Raw genomic sequence first — 12,217 nt, forward strand, 5'->3', positions numbered from 1 at the left:
TTTTTACCACATTTTGTTTCATATTCTTTAGAAAATCTGGAAGAAAAAATTATGCAAAGAAATAATTTGCAGTCAATCTGTTATTGTGAAAAATAACATAAGTAAATCAAATGGGCACATATACAGTATATTTCTCATTTATAACTATAATTGTGTTGTTCCTACCTAAAAATCTTAATTTTAAATAATATATATTTTATAATGGTTATAACAATGTGATCTTGGCTTTATGGTTTCATACTAAATAAAAGAATCAGACTTTCTAAATATTTCTATAAAAATAATTACCTTTTTAAAGAATTTTAAGCTAATAATTTCATATGCTAGAAATGAATAACTACTAATGTAATCAAACTTATAAGACTGTATTATAAAACATAAATGTTTTTCAGTGTCACGTCACCAACTCTACATTTGTTCTTTTTCACAGAACACTCCTATGCCACCTTCACCAGCTGTATCAGTGCAGGGCCAGCCTAACAGTTCTCAGCCTTCTTCATTCAGTGCATCCAGTCAACATGGAGATCCAATGAGAAAACCTGGACAGAACTTCATGTGTCTGTGGCAGTCTTGTAAAAAGTAAATGGCAATTTTATTTGATATATAAAAGTATTCTTTGTTTTGGAATGCTTTTATATTTAAATTTGTTCTCTATAGTTTTATGAAAACTTTCTTTTGAAACTATTAACTTTTAGCAAAAATATTTTATGTTAAGTTTTATATTTATATGGATCCAGTGGCACCTAATCTAAGAAATTTCTATAAATAGTGGAAAGAACTTCGTTGCCTAATGGTAGGTTATTGGGGAATGTAGTTCAGCCTTAGTATTTAATAAAAGAAAAGCTGTTAAGAATTTGTGTATTTGTCTATGAAAAAGAGATAGGTTTTTAAAAGTGCCTTAGTGACAGCTGTAGAATTTCTGTATAGTAGCTTAGAGGTAATAATCTGTTAGAAAGAGAATGATGTAAATTTGAATTTGAGGTAGACATCCCATGAAAATTATTTTTAAAGCTATACCATCTCACAATTTTATAACTAAGATTAACTTCTTAAATAAACCTTTTTTAGAATTAAAGAAAAACTTAAGAATGTTGGTTAAAATATAAATCTTAGTGCTTTTAACAGTACTCTGCCAAGACCCTTTGCCTTGAGTCATACTTCAGAGCTCTAGGACTAAGGCACTTGTCTTAATAAACATATTCTTTATTTCATCGATACCAAAGATTCCATTTCATTCTTTCTAATTGATAGCAGAAATAATATTTTTTAAAAAAATCTATATTTGCTATTCATAAATTTTATATATTAAAGATACTGTATTTCATTATGAACTTTATATACAGATTTATTATAGGATAATGGCTATCTGTATAGCTTAGGGATTATTAATAAGCAAAAATTTTATAGGACAGTGCTTATCGAACTTTAAATCTCAACCCAGTATTGGGGTCATGCAATTACATTAGTGGGTCTTGACCAGGAGGTTTTTGTTTGTTTTTCTTTTCAATGAAAAAAATGTATGAAATATATCATATTCTGTCATGTTAGTAAGGGTAAGTATTGATTTCGGTTTTTTTTTATATATGTGTGTTCTTGATAATAGTGTAAAATCTATTTGTCAAAAAGTTCTTTAAAAACTGGTACTTCAAGTTGTTTCTGATTATTTCTTGCATTTATTTAATTTGACCATTTCTTTTTTGTTTTTAGTGTATGTTAAAGTTAATTTGAAACTTTCTTCACTGAATATCAATTTTATTCTCTCCATTTGTTTTGAGATTTTTTTTTGTTTGTTTTTCCCTGGCAAATAGTAGCTGATGGAGTAGGTAGTCTGCAAAAGCTGTTTGTTGACTTTTTAAAAAGTTTAAGAAGCCAGGTGTGGTGGCTTGTGCCTGTACTTCCAGCTATTCAGGAGGTTCAGGTGGGAGGATGGCTTGAGCACAGTAGTTTGAGTTCAGCCGAGGGCAACACAGTGAGACCTCATTCTCTCAAAAAATAAAAAAATAAAAAAGCTTTAGAATAACTGCTTTAGATGAAGTATTTAGAGTACTCCAAGAAAAAAATTGGCCGGGTGCAGTAACCTTTGCCTGTAATTCTAACACTCTGGGAGGCCGAGGTGGAAAGATCGCTTGAGGTCAGGAGTTCAAGACCAGCCTGAGCAAAAATAGCGAGACCCTGTCTCTACTAAAATTAAAAAACAAAAAAATTGCTGGAAGAGTTAATGAACCTAGATGACCAGCACAGTTTCCCATCTTACTAACTGGATCAGTGTCACATAATTTGATGATGTACCTTTTCTTTGTAAGGCTTTTCTGAGTAAGACAGATTCAATAAGGCTTCTTAGAGTTTGTCATTTTTTTAAGCCATAGTTTTTAGATACTACCTCGCTAATAAGTTCAGTTTAAGTCTGAAAATACTTATTGAGCACCCTCTAGGAAGGTGCATGTGCTAGGAGCTAGAAAGACAAAGATCACTCCTACTCCTTAGGGACATAGACTCATAAAACTAATAAATTACAATATAAATAAGTGCTATAAAAAGATAATGCTGTTGGCATCATAGTGGACAGTTAATGTAATGCTGGGATGGTTGGAAAAGTTTCACTCACAAGCATTACATTTGAGTTGAGTCTTGAAGAATGAGTGGGAATTTGTCATGCAAAAATATTAATAATTTTTGTCAGAAAGGCAAGTGCAAACTTAGGAGTTATAAAAGGACCTAGTATGCTCAAGAAACTGAGAGGTTTAGGATGCCAAGAGCATAAGGATACGAAGAAAGAGAGTAATGGCTTTTATTTTTCATATTTAGTTCCAATTCCAAGTGGAAAAATATATGTCATAGCCATTGTCTACTAAGTGACTAGGTTTTAATTTATTTAATATCAGATCAAAAATATTGATAAAGAACTTTCTTTGTTTCCATTCTATTTAGAGCTAAAATTATTTCCTTCACCTGTATGTTCTCTTCTTTTCATGAAATTTAAAGTGACTTTGAGTACATTTAACCTATTTTTAGTTTGTGGTGGGACCACACTTTACATAGTCTTTATAATTCTCCTTTTCTATGTATAAATAGATTCTTTTCACTAAGCCACTCCCTCTTACATCATCACATATCAATACTAGGTTTTTTTAATCTGCAAGCATGTATCTCTAAAAGTCAGGTACCGCACTGTTTAAACATAACCAGCATTACCACCACCACACTCCTGCAGAAAAACAACATTAACTCCTTCAATATTATTAATATAAATTCTTCAAATATTTTATCAATGTTTATATTTCTCCAGTTGTCTTTTGTTTGCTTAGAGCTTGAATTGGAATCCAAGGTTCAAACATTGCCTTATTCTTAAGTCTCTTTAATCTGTAGATTACCCCTCCACCTCTTTTTTTCTTTCTTTTTTGCAAATTTTTTGTTGGTAAAAAAAACAGGTAATTTTTCCTGTAGCTCATCACAAGCTGGATTTTGCTGATATTCTTTAGCATGTTACTCTGACCTTGTTTTTTTCTGTACATTGGTAATTTGTTCCAGATACTGGTTAAGTTTTGGGTTGGCTTACAGAAGACCGCTTTAGGAATGGTATTATGTGCTTCCATCAGGAGATATGTAATATTTCCTTGTCTCTTTTTGTGATGTAAACAGCCATTGAGGATCATTGCCTAGAATGTTATTTCATTAAGATTTGTAAAATATTAAAAGCACCCTTTTATCAACTCTTCGGTTTCTCTGAGGAATAGTTAGTTCCTAGAAGAAAGGCAAGATACACTCATGATTATTTCCCTTATTTACCAGTTTTCAAAATAATAAGTTGTTTACTAATATTTTACAAAGATGACCGTGAGGTTTGGTTTTTGTTTGTTTTGTAGTATCATTATGAGCTAATTTTTCAATTTAAACATTTGAGGCATTTCAGTCCATTGGAGTTATTGTATCCTTCTTGGTGTTCAACTTGTGCCATCTTTGGCCAGTAAAAAGCCTACTCAAGCTGATTCCCAAGTCCTTTGGTTGTGATCTTAATATAAGTATTTGATAGCTTCCTTGCTTTCTCTTAGACAAGATGTTGCATGTGTTCTTTTTTATACTTTGAGTTTAAATTCAGTACAAGATCTTTACTTCATCATTTTCACATCTGTATCTTCTTTCTTCTATACCAAAAATCCCATTTCTCAGTAATGTTAACAATTTATGCTTAATCCTATATTACACGTATAACAATATGAAGATAAACTCAATACTACCTCCAACAATATGATTACTGAAAAACGTTTTAAGAATTATTTGCTGGGTTTTTTTGTTTTTTTTTGTTTTGTTTTTTTTTTTCGCTTTAAAGTATACCCCACTAAGGGCCGTGCAGTCACAATTTTCCATGTTTTTATTTCACTTAGAATAAAGGTACTCTGGTTATATCATAAACTGGAAACATTCTTGCATCATTTTATATTTTAAGGGCTTACCTTTTTTAAATTTATAATTCTTTAAAATATTTCCATGGCTCCAAAGTAGAATTAATAACACAAGGTATCTTCGAAGAAATTTAGCTTCTATCACTATTTCTTCCAGTTTATTTCTTCCTTCCCCTATAAATAACCTTCATTCTTTTTTACCTTTTAAAATATAAATAAATTGAAAATATATTTGTATTTTCTACTTTCTTAAATAAAGGGAGGCATACTGTGGTAGGATGAATAATATCCCCAGACCCATGGCCCCACCCTCACTAAGATGTTCATGTCCTAATCCCCAGAACCTGAAAATGTTACTTTATATGACCAAAGAAACTATGCAGATATGGTTGCATTAAGGACCTTGGGATGAGATTGTCCAAATGAGCCTAATATAATCACTAATGTAATAAGAAGGAGGCAGGAGATCAGAGAGATAGAAGGCAATGTGATAATGAAAGTGGAGAAAAATTTGAAGTTACTGTGCCACTGGCTTGAAGATGGAGGAAGGGGCCATGAGCCAAGGAACAAATTTCTAAAAGTTGGAAAAGGCAAGGAAGTGAATTCTTCCTTAGAGAGTGTAGCTCTGCTGACATCTTGATTTTGACCCATTGAAACCCATTCTGGATTTCTAACCTCTAGAACTGTAAAAGAATAGATCTGTGTTGTTTTAGGCTGCTAAATTGCAGTATTTTCTGCAACAGCAATAGGAAACTAAATATAAATACTATATACACTTTCCCTACCTTTTTAGAGACAAGGTCTCACTCTGTTGCCCAGGCTGGAGTGTAGTGGCGTGATCATAGCTCACTGCAGCCCCAAACTCCTGGGCTCAAGTGATCCTCTCACCTCAGCCTCCTGAGTAGCTAGGACTACAGGTGCGAGCTACCATACCTGGCTAATTTTTTTTTTTTTTTTTTTTTTTGTGGTGACAAGGTCCCACTATGTTGCCCTAGCTGGTCTTGAACTCCTGGCCTCAAGTGATCTTCCCACCTTGGCCTCCTAAAGTGCTGGGATTACAGATATGAGCCACCGTGTCCAGCCTATCTTGCTTTTTTAAGTTTAACAATATGTCCTAGAGAGTTCTTCAAAGTAGTATATAGAGAGAATCCACATTCCTTTTGTACACCTTCGTTGTATTCCATTGTGTAGATATAACATTATTTTGGTCAACTAGTTCCCTGTTGATAGACATTTGTTTTCGTCTTTTTTTTTTTTTTCTGTTAAAAATATTGCTGTATTGAATTATCCTGTGTAAGGAATAGTTTTGTTTTTTTTTTTTTGTGTGTGTGTGTGTGTGTGTATTTGCCCATATCTTTGAAATAAATTCTTAGGAATGGAATTGATAGGTCAAAGAATAATTGTATATGTAATTTTGCTAGATATTGCTGTTTTCTCCATAGCTGTACACTATTTGGATTCCCACCAGCAATTTGAGTGGTTATTTTTCCACAACCATGCAAATACAGTATGTTATCAAACATTTGGATATTTGCCAATCTAATGGGTGAGAAATGATATCTCAGTACAATTTTAATTTGCATTTTTTCCTCTGTCAACCCTTCGTGTCTCTACTTTTTTTTTTTATATTGTTGTTTGGTTTTTTCTTTTTTATTTTATGAAGCTCTTTATATATCAGATGCATTAACATTTTGTCTGCTGTGGTATAACTTGAAAAGATTTTCCCAGTTTATCATTTTTTTTACTTTGCCCTTTGTTTTTTGTTTATCTGTTTTTTGTCATGAATAGTTTTTTTTTTCCTTTTCAGTTAATTTTTCTGTAATAAAATTTGTTAGCCTTTCCATTATTGCCTCTGGATCTGGGTTAAAGTTAGGGAGATTTTCTCCATTCCTAGGTTGTAGAAGAACCTATGTTTTTATCTAGAATTTATGTGGTGGTTTTATAGTTTACGTTTAAATCTCTTATATTTTGGAATTCTTCCCTGTGTCAGTAATCTAATCGTAAGGAAATGAGGATGAGTCTGACTTTTGCTTTGTCACAGTAACTATCCATTTTTTCCTCATACTATAAAAATGGTTTATTTTTATAAATAAACCTGACTTGATTTATTATAAACTTATATATATTATAAAATGGTTTATAAGTAAACCATTTATAAATAAATGCTGACTCAGACTGTTAACAAAAGTGATCCCACAACATTTTCCTATTGTAATTATTTTACTAATTGTAAAATTATACTTCTACCTTGTAAAATAATTTAAGTTCCAAAAATAGCATTCCTGAAAGATAATCATAGTTGTCAGTCTGATGTATATCTTTCCAAACCTTCTTTTTCATGTACAACTATAGTGTATCCCTTGTTTCTTACTTTAAATTAAGCAAGCTATATATATTGATACAGAACTTGTTTCAATAACATATATATTCATTAACATAGAATATATATTCTTTTTTAATGTGAACACATAGATCTACTCATTCTTTGTATTGAATATCAAGAATTCCTTTTTATGAATATAAATGCTTTTGCAATATATGTATTTGTTATCTGTGTTGGTAAATAGAACTGCTAATTCTTCTTTGACAGGTTTACTCTTGAATTATGAGAACACATTCTTTCCATAAAATGCAATAGCCCTACATTATAATCTGTTAACCATATCTTATATTAAGAATATTTGAATCTTTAGTTATTTGCTATTACAAATAAACAGAGCTGTGGTGAACAATTTTCTGCCTATAACATTTTCTACAAGTATTTCTGTGGGATAAAGTACCAAATTGGGAATTACAGAGTTGGTGGGTATACACATTTTTTGTTTCTATGGAAATTGACAGATTATCATCAAAAATGTTATGTTAATTTGTAATTTTAACAATACAGTGTGAACTTGTTTCCTACTACCTAGCTACTACAATTATTAGGGAAAATTTCATCTTTGCCAATTTGATAGCTACAAAAAGACCTTTGATTTTTATTGTTCTTCTGTTATTTTAATTCTTAAAAATAGACTTTATTTTTAGAGCAATTTTGGGTTCACAGTAAAATTGAGTGGTAAGTACAGAGACTTCCTATATAGCCCCTGCCTCGCCAAACGTATAGCTTTCCTTGCTATCAACATCTCTATTGGAGTGGTACATTTGTTACAATCAGTGAACCTACATTGACACATCATTATCACCCAAAGTCCATAGTTTACATTAAGGTTCAATCTTGATTATTGTACATTATATGGGTTTTGACAAATGTATAATGACATAGCTCCACCATTATAGTATACAAAATAGTTTTATTGTCCTAAAAATCTTCTGTTACGCCTCTTCATCTCTCCCATCCCCCAACTTCTGTTTTAATTATTTCTTCAGTTATTCATGAATTAAACATCTTTAAGTAGGACTTTTTTCCTGTGAATTGCCTTCTCATGTCATTTGCTCATTCTATATTATGCTTCCTACAAATTTATACTTCTATATATTAAGGATATTGTTAACTCTTCATTATGTACCAACCCTGTTTGTCTTGAGATTTTAGTCATAGTTTGCTATACAGAATTTAAATATTTATGTCAGAAAGACCTTTTCAACTTTTAGATCATAAAATACACATTTTGTTGCCTTGTAGTACTTTAATATTTTAGTTTTTTGGGCCATCTGTAATTTAATTTGATGTATAAAGTGTGAGGTATGACTTTAGCTTAATTATTTTCCAAATGCTAACTTATTGGCAAGTTTATCTTTCCCTTATACATTTGAATTGCCACTCTGGTCATATACTAAATTCCTATGTATGGTTTACCTATTTCTGGATTACTTGTTATCACATTGATCTCTGTCCTTACACACCATCACTTAAAATGTATTTTAATGTTGGATATAGCAAGTTACCTGTGCTGGTTCTTCTTTTTTGTAGTTCCTTTATCATGTATTCGAGGATCTACCTTTTGCCTGGCTCTATGCTAGGTATTAAAATTAGAGTGCTGTATAAATCAGACTTGGTACCTGCACAGATATTTATTCTTTTAGAATGTTTCTAGAGATTCCTAAGAAAGGTATGTTGGGATTTTGGTTGCAGTTGCTAATGAATAGTGTTTTTTGTTTTTTGATAGTGAACATTTTCCCACTATTGAATCTTCCTTTACAAGAAAAAGGTATCAGTCCATGGTATTGTGGTCTTTATCCTCCAATAGAGCTTTAGTGTTTTCTTCACATTAATTTTGTAACTTTATTAAATTTATTGCTAGCTACTCTTTTCTGTTGCTATCATAAATGATCTTCCATTATATTTTCTAATAGTTGTTTTCTATATTTATACCTCATGTTTTGCCCTCTAATTATATTGTTTAATGTTTCTAGTTGTACAATAATAGTGGTATATATTATACCTCATGTTTTGCCCTCTAATTATATTGTTTAATGTTTCTAGTTGTACAATAATAGTGGTAATATTAATCTATATCTTTTTTTAACTAGTAGAGTTTATTTTTTAGAGCAGTTTTAGGTTTATATAAAAACTGAGCAGTTAGTACAGAGTTCCCATATACTTCCTCTTCCCAGCACACAGTTTCCACTATTATTAACACCTTGCATTAGTATGGTGCATACATTACAATTGATAAGCCAGTAGTGATACATTATTAACTAAAGTACATAGTACATTAAGATTCACTCTTTGTGTTGTACAGTTCTATGGGTTTGGACAAATGCATAATATCAGGTTTCCAACATTATAGTAACATACAGAGTACTTTCAATGTCCTTAAAATCCACTGTGTTCATTCCTTCCCACCCCATCCCTAACTGGTAACTCCTGGCAACCATGGATCTTTTTACTGTCTCAATAGTTTTGACTTTTTAAGAATGTAATATAGTTGGAATCATATAGCATGTAGCCTTATTAGACTAGTTTCTTTCACTTAGCAGTATGCATATAAAGTTTCTCCATGTCTGTTTGTGGCTTGATAGCTCATTTCTTTTATCTCTGAATGATATTCTGTTGTATGGATGTATACCATAGTTTGTTTATCCATTCATCTGTTGAACGGTATCTTGCTTCTGGTTATTGGCAATTATGAATTAAGCTGGTATAAACATTTGTGTGTAAGTTATTTTGTAGACATGAGTTTTTTAACTCAGTTGAGCAAACACCTAGGATCACAATTGCTGGATCACATGATAAGACTATGTTTAGCATTATAAGAAACTACCAAACTTTTCCAAAGTGGCTGTACCATTTTGTGTTCATATCAGCAGTGAATGAGAATTCCTGTTGCTTATTATCCTTGTTAGCACTTGGTATTGTCAGTGTTTTGGATCTTAGCCATTCTGATAGGTGTTTGTTGGTATATTAGTTGTTTTAATTTGCAATCCTAATTATATATGTTGTTGAGCATCTTTTTATTTGCTTATTTACCATCTGTATATCTTCTTTGTATGGGTGTCTGTTCAGATCTTCCACTCATTTTTTAATTTAGTTGTTTGTTGCTGAGAGCTTTTAGCATGAGTGGGTATTGGATTTTGTCAGATAACTTTTCTGTATCTATTGACATGATCATATGATTCTTCTTTTTCAGCCTGTGGATGTGATGGATTATATCAATTAGTTTTTGACTGTTTAACCAGACTTGCATACCTGGAATAAATCCTACTTGGTCGTGGTATATAGTTCTTTTTATACATTATTTGATAATGATTTGCTAATATTTTTGTTGAGAATGTTTACATCTATGTTCATGTGAGGCACTGGGCTGTAGTTTTCCTATGATGTCTTTGTCTGGTTTTGGTAGGATAATGCTGTTCTCATAGAATGAGTTAGGAAATGTTTCCTCTGCTTCTGTTCTCTGGTAGAAATTGTAGAAAACTTATATTCTTTTTTACTTTAATGTTTGGTAGAATTCTGCAGTGAAGCCATCTGTTCCTGGTGATATTTTGAAGGTTAATGATTCAATTTATTTAATAGTTACAGGCTATTCAGATTATCTGATTCTCCCTGTGTGAGTTTTGACATAATGTATCTTTCAGGGAATTGGTCCATTTCATCTAAGTTATCAAATTTTGAGCATAGAGATATTTATATTATTCCTTTAGTATCCTTTTAGTATTCATGGGATCAGTAGTGATGTCCTCTTTTTCATTTCTAATATTAGTAATTTGTATATTCTTCATTTTTTCATGGTTAGGTTAGCTAGAGGTTTATCTATTGATTTTTTTTTTCAAAGAACCAGCTTTTGGTTGATTTTTCCCTGTTGATTTCCTGTTTTCAATTTCATTGATTTTTGCTCTAATTTTTATTATTTCTTTTATTCTGTTTGCTTTGAATTTAATTTGCTCTTCTTTTTCTAATTTCTTAAGGTAAAAGCTTAGATTATTGATTTTAAACCTTTCTTCTTTTTAAATATGTGCATTCCATGCTGTATCTTTCCCTTTAAGTACTGCTTTTACTATATCCCCAAAATTTTGGTAAGTTGTATTTCCGTTTGCATTTAGTTCAGAATATTATAGAAATGTATTGTTTAATCTCCAAATGTTTTGGTATTTTCCAGCTTTTTGTTAATTGATTTCTAGTTTAATTTCATTGTGGTCTGAGAGTATACATTATATGATTTCTATTCTTTTAAATTTGTTAAGGTGTGTTTTATGTCCCAAAATGTGATCTATCTTGGTGGATGTTCCATGTGAGCTTGAGAAGAATATATTGTTGGATGAAGTATTCTATAAATGTCAATTAGATCCAATTGATTGATGGTGCTGTTCAGTTCAACTATATCCTTACTGATTTTCTGCCTGTTGGATCTGTCAATTACTGATAGAGGTATGTTGAAGTCTCCAGCTATAATAGTGGATTTGGCTCGTTTTTCCTTGTATTATAGTTCTATCAGTGTTTGCCTTACATATTTTGATTCTTTGTGTTAGGTGCCTACACCTTAAGAATTGTTATGTCTTCTTGGAGAAGATTGTTAGGTCTTGTTTATCATTACACAATGCCCCTCTTTCTCCCTGATAATTTTCCTTGCTCTGAAGTCTGCTTTATCTGAAATTAGTATTGCCATTCAGCTTTCTTTTGATTAGTGTTAATATAGTTTATCTTTCTCCATCCCTTTACTTTTAATCCGTGTCTTTATTTTTAACAGTACATAATTTGGTCTTGCTTTTTTTATCCATTCTGCCAGTCTCTGTCTTTTAATTAGTGTATTTAGTCCATTCACATTTAAAGTGATTATTGCTATAGTTGCATTACTATCTACATATTTGTAAATGCACTTGTTCTTTGTTTTTTTTTCTGCTTTTTCCTATTTTTCTGTCTTCTCTAGTTTTAATAGAGCTGTTTATATGATGGCATTTTCTCCTCTGTCTTAGCAAACTAATTATATGTCTTTAAAATGATTTTTTGTGTTTGTTCTAGAGTTTTCAGTATACATTTATAGTTAATCTTAGACCACTTTCAAACAACACTATAGGCATACCTTGGATATATTGCAGGTTTGATTCCACATTGCTGCAAGAAGGTAAATATTTCAAGAAGGCAAGTCTCACAGATTTTTTGATTTCCCAGTGCATATAAAATTTATGCTTACACTATACTGTTGTCTATTAAGTTTGCAGTAGCATTGTGTCTAAATAAACAATGTACATACCTTAATTTAAAATATTTATTGCTAAAAAATGCTAGTGATCATTGGAAGCTTTAGCAAGTCATAATCTTTTTGCTGGTAAAAGGTCTTGCCTCAGTGTTGATGGCTGCTGACTGATCAGGGTGGTGGCAGCTAAACGCTGTGGCAATTTCTTAAAATAAGACAACAAAGAAGTTTGCTGCATCG

The 12,217-nt window shown here is 31.4% G+C and overlaps 1 protein-coding gene across 1 annotated transcript in view; it reads left to right on the forward strand.

The window, feature by feature from the left end:
- The window catches only part of ARID2 (AT-rich interaction domain 2), a 170,402-nt gene that overhangs the window by 133,349 nt on the left and 24,836 nt on the right, over positions 1-12,217 (forward strand). The window contains exon 16 of the mRNA XM_069490313.1: positions 431-579. Coding sequence (XP_069346414.1) covers positions 431-579 — 149 coding nt within the window. The remainder of the gene's footprint in view (positions 1-430; positions 580-12,217) is intronic.

The sequence above is a fragment of the Eulemur rufifrons genome, chromosome 16, assembly GCF_041146395.1.
Source record: "Eulemur rufifrons isolate Redbay chromosome 16, OSU_ERuf_1, whole genome shotgun sequence".
NCBI lineage: Eukaryota > Metazoa > Chordata > Mammalia > Primates > Lemuridae > Eulemur > Eulemur rufifrons.